Source organism: Callorhinus ursinus, unplaced genomic scaffold (assembly GCF_003265705.2).
Source record: "Callorhinus ursinus isolate GAN/ISIS: 27379988/994484 unplaced genomic scaffold, GSC_fseal_2.0 scaffold16, whole genome shotgun sequence".
NCBI classification, from domain to species: domain Eukaryota; kingdom Metazoa; phylum Chordata; class Mammalia; order Carnivora; family Otariidae; genus Callorhinus; species Callorhinus ursinus.
The window spans coordinates 5,614,512-5,632,740 of NW_027397078.1; the positions used below are offsets into that span (position 1 = coordinate 5,614,512).

Here is an 18,229-nt window from a genome sequence, read left to right on the forward strand (position 1 = left end):
GGGGCTCGATCCCAGGACCCTGGGACCATGACCTGAGCCGAAGGCAGACGCTTAACCATCTGAGCCACCCAGGCGCCCCAAAACTGCATTATTTTAAAACTACCCTTAACAAGGACTTTTGAGGCAGAGAAAGATTAGTATACACTGTTTTTTTTTGTTTGTTTGTTTTTTGTTTTTGTTTTTAGCAGGGGAGGCACAGAGGGAGAGGGAGAGAGAAAATCTTAAGCAGGCTCCACACCCTGCACTGGGCACGGCGCCTAACATGGGGCTTGATCTCACAACCCTGAGATCATGACCTGAGCCAATATCAAGAGTTGGCCACTTAACTGACTGAGCCACCAGGCGCCCCAAGATTAATAGACTCTTGAATATCTTTGCAAAAGAGCTAATGGATCCAATCATGGAAATCGATGAAAGGCAATGAGGGAAGGTGGGGCGGATGGGGGCTGCAGCAGGTCCCAAACCCCCTGGTGGGAAGAGAGATCTTTATACTAAATTTAACATCAGTGTTTTTAATCTTCATATTTAGTCTTCTCATTTTTTTTTTTTAGCTCTTAGCTGTAATTATTTACAAGCTTATGCCTTACTGGATTAAATAAGAAGTATTATTACAGAGTCAAAAACCTAATCACAGGGTAGGAGACGGCAACTGGGGGCTGCCAGAGAGTGAATGTCAAGGCATTACAGTGCATGTGGATCTCTGACACCCAGCCATGCTCTGCTCAGTGCATCGTCTGATTGCCAGTAGTCCCAGGGGGCCCACTCTTAAGATCTGGAGAAAATGAGGGTCCACTTATCCAATTGTGAATCCCCATTCTCTCCATTAGGGTCTCCCAACATACTGGGCCAACGTCCGAGGGGAGAAGGCTGAGGGATTGTTTTGTGATTCCTGTGGCTTGCTGTCACTTAAGCTCATTTCTCTCAGATCTAGGCCTATGCTGATGTCACTCATTGTCCTAAAAATGCAACCAAAGAGACTTCATTCTAGTCGTGTCTTCTCTGTGTTGGTCTCTATGGAAAGCCATGCCCAGCTGCCTTCAGGTTCAGAGCGTGAAGTCTCTTTGCGGGCCATCAGAAAGATTAGGCTCCCTATGTCCCAGGCATGTTTTAATATCCTTCCTTTCCTTCCCTCCTCCCCCCCCCCCAGTTTCCCATGAGCAGCATTGAACTTGTCCTACAAAAGCTGAAAGAAGAAGAATCAAAATCCAGAGAGATCAAGCAGGTATTTACAGCCGCTGACTGTAGGCACACAAAGATGGTGGACTATAATACATTCAGGTAAGCCAGATGCTGCCAGCAATAATCTGTTTTCCCTTCAAGATTGTCCAAAGAGCAAAACACAATTTCTTCCCTGGTGCTGCCTAACTAATTTACTACATGCTTTTTATTAGGACTTGACATTTCTTTGTGTTTGTACTACTTTGTGATCAAGTTTGGTCCATTTCTAGTAAAGTTTATGTTATTTGCATATAAAAGGAGCTTATAGGCAAGAACAGAGAGACAAAAGCACAGAAAGTCAGTTCTGTTGTCTTGTGAATCATGGTATTGAAGGCTCCAGGGGAATGCCGGGAAGAATGCATCCGGGTGAGAATGGCAGAAAAAAAATGGCTAAGGGCACCCCCTCTGAAATCTGGGGAACAAAGGAGGGACAGCTCCCTAGGAATGTGATCCAGTTGGGAAAAGACAGTGGAAACTTCATGATTATCAGAGAAGAGGTGATAGGTGTGCGTCTGTGTGTAGGTGTGCTTACGCACATCCGTGTGTTTTGAAAAACATAAAAAGAAATCGAGGGGAAAATAGAGGACAGTAGTTAGAACTCTAGTAAGAAATCACGAGCCATAAGGTTTTCTCTAAGGTAGAGCTGAATTCTGGGACTGTCCAGTGGCTGACCTGGGCAAATTGCCAAACAGTGGAAACACAGGGAAATTCAAATTCAGGATCTAGTACAATTGTGAGACTTCTTAGCCTGAAAACAAAGTGAATGGAGCGTTCGGGAGAATGTAAATTAAATCATGGATGGGAGGACAAAGGGGACTTTCTCTTTAGGCTGAGAATTCTGGCTCCTGAAAACAGTAGTGGCCAAAAGCTATATAGGAAACTTGCTGCAGTCAAGATGTGAGCTGACCAGTGAGGAAGTGAGTCCAGGACAGGGTGGTGGGGGAGGGGGGGATCTTTCCAGCTTTGTGTCTGGAGTTGCCTATTACATCAATACCAGAGGCCACCATCAGGCCCGAAGTGTCCCCAAAACTCATTTGTTATCTTAACAAAGCTCTTTTGTATCTCCAGAATGTTCTTTTGAGAGCAGTCAGGACATATTTTTGTTTAGAATTGCCAACCTTCTGGGGTCAATAAGAATTTATAGCTCTTTGTTATTGTTCATAGTCGTACACATGTTCGTGGCCTTTTGGAAAATAAAGGGAGACGGAGGACAGAGCAAAGACACTTGCTCAGGCCAGGGGACTAGCGGAAAGCTGCGGAGGAAGAAACAAATTTCCATCAGAAACGAGGGAGTGGTTTCGCTTTTGTTATTTTGTGTCCTTTTACAAAAGCATCCATTCTCCCAACACACTAGCAAAATCTGTTGGAAACACTTCAGTGAGTTTATGGGACTTTCTGGGAGGCACTTAGGCCCCGGGCAGGAGATCCAAGGAGGAAAAGTTGCTCTGCAGATGGAGGCCTGACCCTAACCGTGGGTGGAAGAAAGGCCCGCTGTGATGGAGGACGGCCTCAAGGCACCGCGTGCTTGGAAAGAACCGGCTCCTCCCCCCCCCCGCCCCCTCCCCCCTCCCTCCTCCCCCATCTTGAGGCCCTCTCCTGGCCAGGAATTCCTTAAGATGGAAACCAGATCAGGTCATGCCCGGCCTAGAGAACCCTTCCATGGCTTGCCATCATCCTTAATAGTAAGGTCCAGACGTTTTGGGGCAGCCGGCTGAGCCCCGAGTGATGTGACTCCGTTTGTGTTTCCAGTATTAATCACTTCTTGTTCCCCAGTCTCGTCCTCTGGCCTCGATGGCTGCCACTCAGTTTCTCGAATGAATGAACGTGTCAAGCTCTTTCCTGCCTCCAAGCCTATGCACACTCCCTTCCCTCTGCTTAGAATGCCCACATTCCAGGGCAAATTCGAAGGCTCATCTTCAATGGCACTTCCACCGAGGGGGCCTGCTTTCTGCTTCTCCTGCCTAAAGTAGATCAATCCCAGTTATCCTTAGCTTTTTGTTGCTCTTTTTCATAGCACTTCGTACAACTTGCAGGTACTTGATTTAGATAGCGGTTACTTGGTGCGTGTGTGCCTGTGTGTCTTCTCCTATTAGAACAGGAATTTCCCGAGGGCCCGGGACCTCGATGGTCCTGTGCACGGCCCGATCCCCAGCACCTAGCCCTGGGCTCAGTGAATGTCTTAATTCCCCAGTGGAATGACCAACTGCTAGAATTATTCTCGGGGGTTCCAGTTTGGAGGTGGTAGCATTGTCTCCAGATGAGAGGCCAATCCCAGCCTCTCAGCGTTTTCGTGTGAGTTTGGTCATGGTCTGACCCTTCCCCCCCCCCCCTTATTTCCACCACACTAGAAGAAGACTTTTGTAGAAGTCCCCATTGATGGAGCCCTTACTCTGGGCGAGACAAGTTATTAAATACAGTTCATCTACTATCCACGGGTAGCCCCTGTTGAGTTGTTAACTCACCAGGCCCCACAATTGGCTCCGGCCAAGTACCGTAGATGTTTGTCGAGTCCTTTCGGGAGCAGCCCTATTTCTCAGGACCGTTCAGTTGCCAGGTGTGCAGCAAACAAGCAAATAATTGATTACCTTGCCCTGGGGAAGGGCTGTCTGTCTCTGACTGGAGGGGAGTCAGGGGGAGAGAGAGCTAGGCCTGACCCTCACGAGCCAAGCGACTTGGGCAACTCACTCCGCCTACCTGCACCTCACTCTTGTCCATGTTGTGGTCTCTATGGCCCTTTCCAGGCACTGACATTGTGAAGCCCTTCAGACGTTGGCTTATAAAGACACTTGTAAAATGCTCCCCCTTGCAAATCTGTGCGTTGCAGGAGTAGGCAGGCAGAGACAGGACTGAGGGGTAGGCCTCCAGGCTTCACGTCCGTGGCCCTGAGTCTCTCCCCTACTTACATACCTGGCACTGTCCGCGTGCACCTGGGGACTCAGAGCCTCGACCTGCTACTGGGGCAGTGGTCCAAGCCCCAGGCATTTCCTTTCCCTTCTTCTTAGACATTTGTGCCTCTCTCAGGGAAGCCTTGAGAGTGGGAGGTAATCAACCACTTCCGCAGAAGATGCCACGCCTGATAACAGATGAATGGATTCATGCGTGGGCCTTCTTGAGATAATCACCTTATAAGTGGCCTGAAGCAATGCGGGGACAGGTGGAAACAGAAGGGAGGTTGGGGAGGAAATGTTTCTCTTCTGCCTTGTGGGGGTCACTAGTTCTGTCTTTTCACAGGCTGTCAGGTCGGCAGATAGGAGCTGCTGATTGTGGTCCGGGAGAGCGCAGAGAGCCTTTCTCAGAGCCTCAGGTGGCTCCTGGGCAGATCTCAGCAGGGAGTTGGGCAGGGACTGGGCTTGGCAGGGCCAGCGTTTTGTGCAGTTGGGAACATCGCAGGGTGAGGCTTACCCCTGTGGGCCCTGGATTCTGAACCATGGGCTGCAGCAGCAGCACGGGCCCCGTGCCAGGGAAGATGTGGTCAGGCCCTCTCTCTGGCCACCTCCCCAAGCCTTGAGCTACCAATTGGAGATGACCCCCACCCCCAGGGAGCCTGTGTATATTTTGGTTTTTTGCGTGCTCACCTTTTCTCCCCACCTGGGCCAAGCTCCCAGAGGGCAGGCCCACGCCTGGTTCACTCCTGTGTCTTTCCCAGCTACCTCCTGGACCCAGTGTCTCAGGCCTCAAAGCACATAGGAAATTACTACATAGTTCTTCCTTAGACGCCCCTCATCGACGGCAGGGCCAGGAGATTTCCTATGAACATCCATGTAATAAATGTCTTCTAAGATTTAGAGTCTCGAGAAAGTCTTTTCCCTTGTAAAATTAAAATTCTTCCTGAGAGGGGTAGTACAATATAAATAAGATGTGATTTTGGACTTGCTGACCTGAATCCAAATCTCAGCTCTAACATTTGTCAGCTGGGCAGCGGTAAGTTGCTAAACAGTGTTTTCACCTATAAAATGGGGATAATAATACCCACTATGTTAGAGTGGTTGTGATGAATAAATATAATATATACAAAGTTCTTATTGTAGCATGCTGTGGTGTATAGTGGACACTAGAAAATGAAAAACGTTTTCTCCCAATAGTTGCCACTTTGTGTCACCAAAACTAGTAATAGAAATCTATGTCTTATTTTCAGTATTTCAGTTAAGTTATAGATTTATCTACGATGAGGTCATTGAAAACATTCTTTAGGGGCACCTGGGTGGCACAGTCAGTTAAGCGTCTGACTCTTGGTTCCAGCTCAGGTCCTGATCTCAGGGTCGTGAGACTGAGCCCCACGTCAGGCTCAGCACGGAGTCTGCTTAAGATTCTCTCTCCATCTCGCTCTGGCCCTCCTGCTCGTGCTCTCTATTTCTCTCTCTCTCAAATAAATAAATAAATCTTTAAAAAAAATTCTTTAATAAATGAGGTTGGAAGAAACTCTTAAAAACCTTGGAGGCCATGAAGGTGGAAAATAAACATCATCATTGGTGGACTGAGGTTGGGAAACACTGTTATAACCCACCCTATTACTGTCCTTTACTTCAAGGAAGAAGAATATAAATTTAGTGCTTAGAACATTGTAATGATCTCATCCTGATTTATCTCAGACAATTATCTCTCCCTTCATGTGGTTTTGCTCTATCTTTATTCAAACAACTCTGTGTTGTTATGGGTGTTTTTACTGTAAGTCTAACATCTTTTAAGTCTATGAATCTGTATGAACAAAAGCAAAAACTAAGATATATTCCAGAAGCACTCAAATATCTATTCTCATCATGAGCCAAATAGACACTTTGACAGTATTCATAGCATATCTTTGAGATGGGAGCCTCGGCATACGTTTTTTAAAAACAGCATTTTGAGCCTTCGTAAAAGCATTAAATATAAATAACATGATGTCATAGAAAAAACACAGGCCTGGAAATCAAAAAGACCAGGATCTTTGATTTGATTCTGTCACTGCCTGATGGCATTTTTTGTATTGGTGAAGCCTTAATTTTAAAAAGGAGAATCGTCTCTGGCTTGCCAAACCAAAAAGGAATTTATTAAAAGGATCCTGGGTGGTTCACAATATCATTGGGAGGGCTCGAGAAATAAGCCTGAAACAATTCTAGGAACAGTGCCCAGAACTGGGCTGTAGAACTTGTCTGGTGGGAAAATGGCCTCTGTCACCCCTGTACCGCCCATGACTCAAAGCACCATTTGCACTGCTTCCAAGAACTCCCATCTTACCACAGCCATCACCACCACCGCTTCTGGCACGCTTGCGTCCTGTGCCACCGTTGAAAGCTGGATCCCTCTGCCACCTAACATGCTCTACACCTCACTGGTTTCCCCTGTTAATCCCTCCCAAGTCAAAGTCTTCTACAAGTTTCCCTGATTGGCGGAGCCTGAGTCACCGGCATGTTTCTAATGGCAAGAAAGCCTGGGTCCTGCAGGTTGAGCTCTGACTTCCGTGTTGAGTGATGGGGAGTATAATGTGGGACTCTCCCCCCAGACAGAAGGATTTAAAAGATGCCCTTTGCATTTGCCATGATCGTAAATCCAAGCCAAGATGAGCCAAACAGAGAACACAGAATCTGGACATTAGGGACTAAACTCCTTGCCTGTAACCAAACCAAGCAAAACACTTGCTTAGTCATGAAACTTTGTAAATACTATTCTGACCCACCAAACGGCTAAACCAAATGCAAAGCCCTTGCCTGTCGTCTGCTACTCTTGCAATCCCTGACACACCTGTCTGAGTTTAAACTGCCTTAAATGAAGGTATTGCATTAGCTTCAGTGAAATTTCTAGATTGGAAGCTAGCAGTTGCATTTAGTTTGGCTTTTGTTTAATGTTTAAACAAAAATCTATATACCTAGTGCCTCTTCAAAAATAGAAACCGAGCCTCATGGCACCAATTGGCTGGGGGAGGGTGACGGCTGTCCTCTTTAGATACAGCCTGTTCCCTCTGTTTCTTCCCAGTCGCGACAGTTCCTTATTGTCTTACACCTTCTCCCATCTGTCTTATCAGTGTACCCCAGTAGGTGCTTGACTATATAAACCCTTGAATTAGGTCACTATAATGTCCCTTCCAACCATAAAACCCCATTATTTTGTTACCCTAGGTATAGTGGAAATAGGCATTTAGGAATCACTGTATTAATAACCCAAAGTAGAACTGAAGACTGGTTTTTTTTTTTCATAGAGAGAAAGCACATGAGTGGGGGGCAGGGGAACAGGGGGGGAGGGAAAGAGAGAATCTTAAGCAGGCTCCACACTCATCACAGAGCCCAATGTGGGGCTCAATCTCATGACGCTGAGATCATGACCTGAGCCAAAATGAAGAGTTGGACACTTAACCAACTGAGCCACCCAGACGCCCCAGAGCACTGAGGACTGATTTTTAAAATTAGAACCCGGAGGGGCGCCTGGGTGGCTCAGTTGTTAAGCATCTGCCTTCGGCTCAGGTCATGATCTCAGGGTCCTGAGATCGAGCCCCGCATCGGGCTCCCTGCTCAGCGGGAAGCCTGCTTCTCCCTCTCCCACTCCCCCTGCTGTGTTCCCTCTCTCGCTGTGTCTCTCTCTGTCAAATAAATAAATAAAATCTTTAAGAAAAAAAATTAGAACCCGGATATGATCGTGTACCTAAAAATCCAAAAGACTAAGTTTAAAAATGGTTAGAACTATTAAGAGTATTCAGGAAAGTAAACACAAGGAGATTACACAAAAAGCAGTAGTTTGACTTTGTACCAGTAATAACCAGTTAGGAAATATTGTGCAAGGGGGAATACTATTTGCTATAGCAACAAAAATTAGGAAATACTTGGGAATAAATACTGAACAAGAATGTATAAGACTAAAATGAATACACTTTCAAAGCTTTATCGTATCTCTGAGTGGGAAGACATTGTTATAAAAATTCTAATGTGTGCAAATTAATCTGTAGATTTGAAGTAGTTCGAATCAGAATTACAATGTGGGTTTTTGTTGTTAGATCTGGTATTGTTTTGCAGGGTTAGGGGAGAGAAATTGGCTCATTGATTATGAAATCCCTCAGGAAAATTAAAGGATTGAGAAAAATGTTGAAAAAGAATATTAATGTCTAGTTACTAGACTTTATATAATTTGTAGATCTTTGAAAACATAATGTACTAGAGTAGAGGAATAAACCCAAATATCAGTAAAATACAGTATAGAGTCCATAAAAGACCCATTCTTATGGGTCCTATTGTAAGATATGGAGAACTTTTCAAATCAGTGGGGATAGACTGGATTATTAATAAAGGTTTTAGTGACAGTTGATTGGGAAACATTTAATACATTTTTATTTTGTTGTAGGGCACACTTTTCAAAAACCATAAAGGAGAAGTTGGCTGTATTGACTACAGGAAAATTTTTTATGTTTCTCTATAGCAAAAGATGCAGTAAGCAAACTTAAAAGGTGAGGGACGGACTGAGAGAAAATATTTGCAACTAGTATAAGAACAAAGGAATTAACATTAAGGATTTACAAAAATCTCCCATAAAATCAGCAGAAAAAATGGGTTAAGGACAGGAATAGACAATTCACAGAAGGAATACAAATAGCCTTTAAACCCATGAAAAGATGACCAATTATGGTGCAAGCTGAAGCAACAATGAGATATAATTGTCACCTATTATACTGGCATTGTTTTTAAAGAATAATATAACTGACTCCAGGTGAGCATGTAGGATAACAGATACTCTCATTTTCTCTTGATAGAGGAGTTTAAATTGGCTCAGCATTTTGGAGGATAGTTGGCAGTTTCTGGCTAATGTTTAGAAGCTTTTACCTGGTAATTGCACTCAGAAATTTTTTATCCAGAAAAAATTTCACAAGTGGATCATAATAGAGCTCTGTGTGTGTGTGTATGTGCGTGTGTGCATGCATGCACACGCACGCATGTGCACATGCATACAATATTTATTATAACGAGCTTCGTAATAGCAAAATCATTGGAAAAATCAAATGCCCAACAATAGGATAATAGTCAGATACATTCTACCGCATTAATTTAAGACAGTACTTTTCGGCCATCAGAAAGAATGAGGCAGACCAAATATGTGTACCCAAAGAAATATGTATATCAGTGAGGAATCAGTGAGGGATGTCTAAGTAATGCTGCAGTAACAACCAATCCCCCCAAATCTCAGGGGATTAAATCAACAAAGGTTTATTTCTTGCTCATTCTATATATCCATTGTAGTTGTTGGGGGAACTGTGTTCATAGGAGTCACTCAGGGACTGAGGCTAACAAAACAGCCACTACCTTAAATGTTGCTGATCACCGTGCCAGAGAGAGAACTTTGGAGGGTCCAGCCCAACAAATTCTCAGCTGGGCAGAAATATGTATCATTTACACTCTCAATGCAGTGACCAGTACTCACCACAAGGCCCTACCCACGTGTTCAGAAGAAAGAGCGAAACCAGATATTGGTGAACACTTAACTGCTACCATATATATGTTGTGCTGTTTTCTAGAAAAAGCAAAATTCAGAAGGCTGTTTAACACGATCCTATTTATGAAAATATTGAAAGGTTATGTGTACGTGTGTATGTGTATAAATATTTCAAGGATTGTATATCCTTTGAAGAAATCCTAGCAGGCTACACACCAAGCAGTTTAAAATAGAGCACGCTTCATTCTTCGATCCATATTTTTTTTAAACAATGAGCAATTTTAAAAAAGTAAAAAGAAAACAACAAATAAAACCCCAATAAACAAACCAAAAATTCTGGGCAAAAAGCACTGAACATTTTTTGTTTCTTGCTTCAATTTGCAGAAAGAGCTAATGGCAAATGCTGGCAGAATGTACTGAGCAAAAGTCAAGAGGCTCAGAATCATAGAGCAGGGTATGCGTTGTTCCACTTGAGGCTCTACTCTGATTATTGATTAGAGTTGAGTAATTTTAATGTGCTTACTTAAAATTCTTACACTGCAGGCCAGAATTTTATATTGCAGGCCAGAATATTTACATGCTATTGCAGGCTAACAGAACTCTAGAGTTTTACAATTAAACTTGGGGATGGAATAGTTATTGATAATTTTCAAATTTTTATCAAATTAGCAATGCAGGCTTACCCATTTATTTCCCCCCACCATTTTAGGAAAATGTCAAAATATTCAAAAAATTGGAAGAGATTGAAGAATGAGCATTCATATAGCTGCTATTTAGGTGCATCAGTAACATTTTACCGTATTTGCTTTATCACACAACTCTCCATTCATACATCTCTCTGTCCGTCCATTAATGCATCTTAATTTTGGTGCATCTCAAAGAAAGTCGGGGACATACGTTAACTTCCCTCTAAATCATGCTTAACATTTATTTACAGGTTTTTTTCTTTTCATATAAAATTTATGTTCAATAAAATGCACAAACCTTAAGTGTATATTTACTGAGGAGTTTTTTTTTTTACTTTTATTATTAAGCTTTTATTTAAATTCCAGTAGAGTTTGATATGCAGGGTTATATTAGTTTCAGGTGTACAATAGAGTGACTCAACAGTTCCATACATCACCCAGAGCTCATCACAACAAGTGCCCTCCTTAATCCCCATCCCCTATTTCACCCATCCCCCCCCACCTTTCCTCTGGGAACCATCAGTTTGTTCTCCATAGTTAAGAGTCTCTTTCTTGGTTTGCCTCTCCCTCTCTCTCTTTTTCCTTTGCTCATTTGTTTTGTTTCTTAAATTCCACATATGAGTGAAATCATGTGGCATTTGTGTTTTTCTGACTGCCTTACTTCACTTACTTTACTCTTCAGCTCCATCCATATCTTTGCAAATGGCAAGATTGTATTCTTTTTTTTACAGATGAATAATATTCTATTGTATTTGTGTACCACATGTTCTTTATCAGTGCATCTATCAATGGGCACTTAAGCTGATTCCATAACTTGACGATTGTAGATAATCCTGCAATAAACATAGGGTTGCATATATTCCCTTGAACTAGTGTTTTTGTATTTTGGAGGTAAATACCCAGTGGTGCAATTACAGGATTCTTAGGGTAGTTGTATTTCTTTTTGAGGAATCTCCATTCTGTTTTCCATAGTGGCTGAGTGATGTTAAGCATCTTTAGAAGACGAGCATCATAGAGGAATTGACTATATAATTATGGGGTTATTTCTGGGTTCTCTGTTCTGTTCCGTTGATCTGTGTGTCTGGTTTTATGCCAGTACCATACTGTCTTGATGACTACAGCTTTGTAATATAATGTGAAGCCTGGAATTATGATGCCTCCATCTTTGTTGTTATTTTTCAATATCGTTTTGACTATTTGGGGTCTTTTGTGATTCCATGCAAGGTTTAGGATTGTTTCTTCCAGTTCTATGAAAAATGTCTTTGGTATTTTGATAGGGATTGCATTAACTGTGTAGATTTCTTTGGGTAATATAGCCATTTTAACAATATTTGTTCTTCCAATCCATGAGCATGGAATATCTTTCCATTTCTTTGTGTCTTCTTCAGTTTCTTTCATCAGTGTTTTACAGTTTTCAGAGCATAGGTCTTTTTCACCTCTCGGTTAAGTTTATTCCTAAGTACTTCATTATTTTTGGTGCACTTGTAAATGGGATTGTTTTCTTAATTTCTCTTTCTGCTGCTTCACTTTTAGTGTATGTAAATTCAACAGATTTCTGTACACTGATTTTGTATCCTGCAAATTTGCTGAACTTACGAATCGGTTCTAGTAATTTTTTGGTGGAATCTTTAGGGTTTTCTACATATAGTATCATGTCATCTGCAAATAATGAAAGTTTCACTTCCTCTTTACCCATTTGGATCCCTTTTTTGTTGTTGTTGTTGTTGTCTGATTGCTGAGGCTAGGACTTCTAGTACTATGTTGAATTAAAGTGGTGAGGGTAGACATCCTTGTCTTGTTCCTGACCTTAGGGGAAAAACTCTCAGGTTTTCCCCATTGTGTATGATGTTTGCTATGGGTTTTTCATTTAAACCCTTTATTATGTTGAGATGTGTTGCCCCTAAATCTACTTTGTTGAGGGTTTTTATCATGAATGGATATTATACTTTGTCAAATGCTTTTTCTACATCTATTGGAATGATCATATGGTTTTTATTCTTTCTCTTATCCATGTGATATATCACATTGTTTGATTTGTGAATATTGAACCACCCTTGCATCCCGGGAATAAATCCCACTTGATCGCGGTGAATGATTTTTTTTAAGGTGTTGTTGGATTCAGTTTGCTAGTATTTTGTTGAGGATTTTTGCATCCATGTTCAACAGAGATAATTAGCCTGTAGTTCTCTTTTTTTGTGGTGTCTTTGTCTGGTTTTGGAATCAAGGTAATGCCTGCCTCATAGAATGAATTTGGAAGTTTTCCTTCCTTTTCTATTTTTTGGAATGGTTTGAGAAGAACAGGTATTAACTCCTCTTTAAATGTTTGGTAGAATTTGTCTGTGAAGCCATCTGGCCCTGGACTTTGTTTGTTGGGAGCAGCAGAAAGAGAAATTTTCTATTTCTTTCTGTTTCTGTTTTTTTTTTTTAAGATTTTATTTATTTATTTGACAGCAAGAGAGCACAAGGAGGGGGAGTGGCAGAGGGAGAAGCAGGCTCCCCACTGAGCAGGGAGCCCAATGCGGGGCTCGATCCCAGGACCCCAAGACCATGACCTGAGCTGAAGGCAGATGCTTAACCGACTGAGCCACCCAGGTGCCCCCTGTTTCAGTTTTTTAATCCATTCCAGGAATTTATCCATTTCTTCTAGCTTGTCTAACTTGTTGCCATATAATTTTTCATAACATTCTCTTATAATTTTTTGTATTTCTGTGGTATTGGTTGTTATTTCTCCTCTCTCATTTGTGATTTTGTTTGCTTTCTCTCTCTCTCTCTCTCTTTCTTTGATAAGTCTGGCTAGAGGTTTATCAATTTTATTGATTTTTTTCAAAGAACTAGCTCCTGGTTTCATCGATCTGTTCTATTTTTTTTTTTTAATTTCTGTATCATTATTTCTGCTCTAATTATTATTTCCTTCCTCCTGCTGGCTTTGGGTTTGGTTTACCCTTCTTTTTCTATCTCTTTTACATGTAAGATTGGGTGTTTTATTTGAGATTTTTTTCTTGCTTCTTGAGGTAGGCCTAGATTGCTTTAAATTTCTCTCTTAGAACCACTTTGGCTGCATCCTGAAGATTTTGGACCATTGCATTTTAATTCTCATTTGTCTCAATGTGATTTTTTATTTCTTCTATGATTTCTTGGTTGACCCATTCATTGTTTGCTAACATGTTATTTAACCTCCATGTATTTGTGGTCTTTCCAGATTTTTTTCTTGTAGTTGATTTCTAGCTTCTGTGATCAGAAAAGGTACATGGTATGACTTTGATCTTTTTGAATTTGTTGAGACTTGTTTTGTGGCCCAATATGTGATCTGTTCTGGAGAATGTTCCATGGATACTTGAAAAGAATGTGTATTCTGCTGTTTTAGGATGGAACGTTCTGAATGTATCTGTGAAATCCATCTGGTCCAGTGTGCCACTGAAAGCCACCGTTTTCATGTTGATTTTCTGTTTGGATGATTTGTCCATCGATGTAAGTGGAGTATTAAAGTCCCCCACTATTTTATTGCTATTGATTTGTTCCTTTATGTTTTTTTTTTAACTGTTTTATGTATTTGAGTGCCCCCATGTTGGGTGTATAAATATTTACAATTGTTATATCTTCTTGTTGGGATTGTCCCCTTTATTATTATATAGTATCCTTTTTTTTTTTTTCTCTTGTTACAGTCTTTGTTTTAAAGTCTGTTTTGTCCAGGGGGCCTGGGTGGCTCAGTCGGTTAAGTGTCTGCCTTCAGCTCAGGTCATGATCCCAGGGTCCTAGGATCGAGCCCACATCGGGCTCCCTGCTCAGCGGGGAGCCTGCTTCTCCCTCTCCCATTCCCCCTGCTTGTGTTCCCTGTCTCTCCCAAATAAATAAATAAAATATTAAAATAAAGTCTATTTTGTCCAATAAAAGTATTGCTACCCTGGCTTTCTTTTGACATCCATTTGCATGATAAATGTTTCTCCATCCCCTCACTTTCAATCTGCATGTATCTTTAGGTCTGAAATAAGTCTCTTGTCGACAGTATATAGATGGGTCTTGTTTTTTGTTTTTTTCTAAAGATTTTATTTATTTATTTGACACAGAGAGACACAGCAAGAGAGAGAACACAAGCAGGGGGAGTGGGAGAGGGAGAAGCAGGCTTCCCGCTGAGTGGGGAGCCCAATGTGGGGCTCGATCCCAGGACCCTGGGATCATGACCTGAGCCGAAGGCAGACGCTTAACAACTGAGCCACCGAGGCGCCCCAATGGGTCTTGTTTTTTTATCTATTCTGACACCCTGTGTCTTTTGACTGGAGCATTTAGTCCGCTTACATCAAAGTAATTATTGATAGACCTGTATTTGCTGTCACTTTTTTACTTGTTTTATGGTTGTTTTTGTAGTTTTTCTCTGACCCTTTCTTGTCTTTCTCTCTTTCATGGTTTGTTAGCTTTCTTTAGTGATATACATGGATTCCTTTCTCTTTATTCTTTGCATATCTATTACTGTTTTTGATTTTACCATTTGGTTTGTATATAACATCTTCTGCATAAAACAGTCCATATTAAGTTGATGGTCCCTTAAGTTTGAACCCATTCTTTCCTCGTCTCATTCCCACCACATGTATATGGTGTCCTGTTTTACAGCCTTTTGTTTTGTGAATCCCTTGACTGATGCTTACAGATACACTTTTTTTTTTTTTTTTTTTTTACGGTTTTTGTGTTTCTGCTTTTCACACTCTCATTTTTGGTCTCTCCTTTCCACTCAAAGAGCCTCCCTTAATGTGTCTTGTAGGGCTGGTTTAGTGGCCATGAACTCCTATAGTTTTTGTTTATCTGAGAAACTTTTTCTGTCTCCTTCTATTCTCAATGATAGCCTTGCTGGGTAGAGTATTTTTGGCTGCAGATTTTTCCTTTTCAACACTTTATTATTTTTTTTTAAATATAAACTCTGCCCCCAACATGGGGCTCAAACTCATGACCCTGAGATCAAGTGTCTCACTGACTGACCTAGCCAGTTGCCCCCCTTTCAGCACTTTGAATATATCATGCCCCCCCTTCTGGTCTGCTAAGGTTCTGCTAAAAAAATCTGCTGATAGCCTTATGGAGTTTCCTTTGTATGTAACAGTCTTCTTTTCTCTTACTGCTTTAAAAAGTTTTTCCTTATCCATATTTTTTGCCATTTAATTGCTCTGTCTTGGTAGGGACCTCCTTAGATTGATTTTGTTGAGGAATCTCTGTGCCTCCTGGATCTGGATACCTGTTTCTTGCCTTCAGATTAGGGAAGTTTTTAGTTATTATTTCTTCAAATAAATTTTCTGCCCCCTTTCTCTCTCTTCTTCTTCTGGGATCCCTATAATGTTTTTCTGAGTTTTGACAAATGCATAGAATATTAACATCACCCCAGAAAGTTCCCTCATGCCCCATCCCAGTCAATCCCTTCCCACATCCTCCATTCAAAAAGCAAGCACTGTTCTGATTTTTTTTTTTTCCCCCACAGTGGATCTTTTTTTTTTCCTATTCTAGAATTCCATATAAATGGAATTACACTGTATGTATTCTCTGGTGACTTCTCTCATTCAGTATGATTTTGGGATTCATCCATATTATTGGGTGTATCAGTATTCATTCCTTTATATTACCAAGTAGTAGTCCATTGTATGAATATATCACCATTTGTTTATTCTTTCCCTCGCAGATGGATACCTTACTTGGGTTATATCTAGTTTTTGGTTAATATAAATAAACTTGTTCTGAACTTCCTTATACAAATATTTTTGCTAACGTACATATTTTTATTTCTCTTGGTTACACACCTAGGAATGGAATTGCTAGGTCATAGGTATATGTTTAGTTTTTTAAGAAACTGCCACACCTTTTGCCAAGTAGTTGTACCAGTTTGCATTCCCCCTAACAATGTACAAGGAGTCTGTTGCTTCACAGCCTTGCCCCAACATTTGGTATCATGAGGCTTTTTAATTTAAGCCATCTGGTAGATATGTAGTAGTGTCTCTTTCCAGAGGATATATATATATATTGTTTCCAGAGGACCCAGGATGTTGAGCATATTTTCAAGTGCTTTTTGGCTAATATGTGTGTCTTTTTTGGTGAAGTGTCTTTTTTAATTTTTTGCCAGTTTTTATTGGCTGTTTGGTGGTGCATTATTGAGTTGTAGGAGTTTCTTGTATTTCCTGGCTACTAGTCATTTGTCAGATACATGTTTTGCAAATACTTCTCTCCCAGTTTGTGGCTTGTCTGTTCACTTTCCCAGTGGTGTCCTTTGATGAGTACTATTTACTTTTTCAGTTTTGATGAAGTCCGAATTGTCAATTTTGTCTTTTATGGCTTTCTGTAATATGATTAAGATATCTTTGGCTACCTCAGAGTCACCAAGATGTTGTCCTATGTTTTCCTTTAAAAGCTTTATTATTTTAGCTTTCACTTTTAAATTTATGATTTATCTCTAAATTCTGTGTATGGTGTGAGGCAAACATGGAGGTTTACTTAAATTTTTATTTTTTGTTTATTTATTTTTAAAGATTTTATTTATTTGACAGAGAGAGACAGCAAGAGAGGGAACGCAAGCAGGGGGAGTGGGAGAGGGAGAAGCAGGCTTCCCACCGAGCAGGGAGCCCGATGTGGGGCTCGATCCCAGGACCCTGGGATCCTGACCTGAACCAAAGGCAGATGCTTAATGACTGAGCCACCCAGGCACCCCAAATTTTTAAAATGCTTCTTTGAAATTCTTATATTATGGGGCAGAATACCTTATGTTAAAGTAGATAATAACTTTAGAGCTTTAAAATATAATTTTTAAAATAGTTTTTATAATTTAAAAATTCTTATTAAATCAATGACAGTGTTTCACCCATTCATTTTTTTCTTATTCTGGGGCATAGTTTTGACCATTAAAATTGCAGATCCTCTTTTGCAAAAGAAGCTGAAAAGCTGATTTTTAAATTTTTTTCTTATATCTTAGAGTTTTCAACAATTTCCTTACATAATACATTCCCACTTCTTTTTAAAAAAATATTTTATTTATTCATTTAAGAGTGAGAGAGAGACAGAGAGAGCACAAGCAGGGGGAGAGGCAGAGGGAGAAGCAGACTTGCTGCTAAGCTGGGAGCCTGACATAGGGCTTAATTCCAGGACCTGGAGATCATGACCTGAGCCGAAGGCAGACACTTAACCATCTGAGCCATGCAGGCGCCCCACATTCCCACTTCTTGAGAAGTATTTTAATAAATTATTATCCCAGTTAACTAAGGAATGCTAGATACCAATGATTGTATTAACTGATGGAATCTGGGTACTATGCACATAAGACGAATTGTATTTTCCAAAGATGGCTGCAACAGTATGTCCCATCCAGCATATTTAACTACAGTGTGAACTTGACACTCTTTCCGCTGAGAGGTGGGGTCAGTTCCCCTTGATCTTGAGTGGCCTTGTGATTCACTTGTAACCAATAGAATATGACAGAATTGAGGCTGTGTGACTTCTGAGGCCAGGTCAGAAAAGATGACGGTGCAGCCTCTGCATTGTCTGCTGGGACCCTTGCTTTCGGAGCCTTGACCCACTGTGTAAGACGTTCTACCCCCTTGAAACTGCCATGCGATGAAGCCCCAGCTACATGGAGAAACCATGTATAGGTGGTAATTTAATTGACAGCCCAAACTGAGATCTCAGGTCATGGCTCTTGCTGCCAGTTATAGAATCTTCCAGGCTGAAATCCCATACATTCTTCGTGCCCTGTCTGAGTTCCTGACCCCCCCCCCGAATCCATGAACATAACAAAATGATTGTCTTAAGCTGTTTTTAGGGTGATTCGTTAAACAGCAATATTAACAGGAGCACCATGCACCAACACATTCCAAGGACTTAGAATACTAAAAATGTGTAGTCCTCAAATTATTCAATTTTTAGTTATTTGAGAGACAAGTTGATAGCCTATAGTGCCTCGGAGTCATGGCTTTCCA

General features: G+C 41.1%; 1 protein-coding gene across 1 annotated transcript in view; it reads left to right on the forward strand.

Annotated features, from left to right (window-relative positions):
• The window catches only part of EFHC2 (EF-hand domain containing 2), a 190,849-nt gene that overhangs the window by 112,217 nt on the left and 60,403 nt on the right, over positions 1-18,229 (forward strand). The window contains exon 11 of the mRNA XM_025857715.2: positions 1,148-1,278. Coding sequence (XP_025713500.1) covers positions 1,148-1,278 — 131 coding nt within the window. The remainder of the gene's footprint in view (positions 1-1,147; positions 1,279-18,229) is intronic.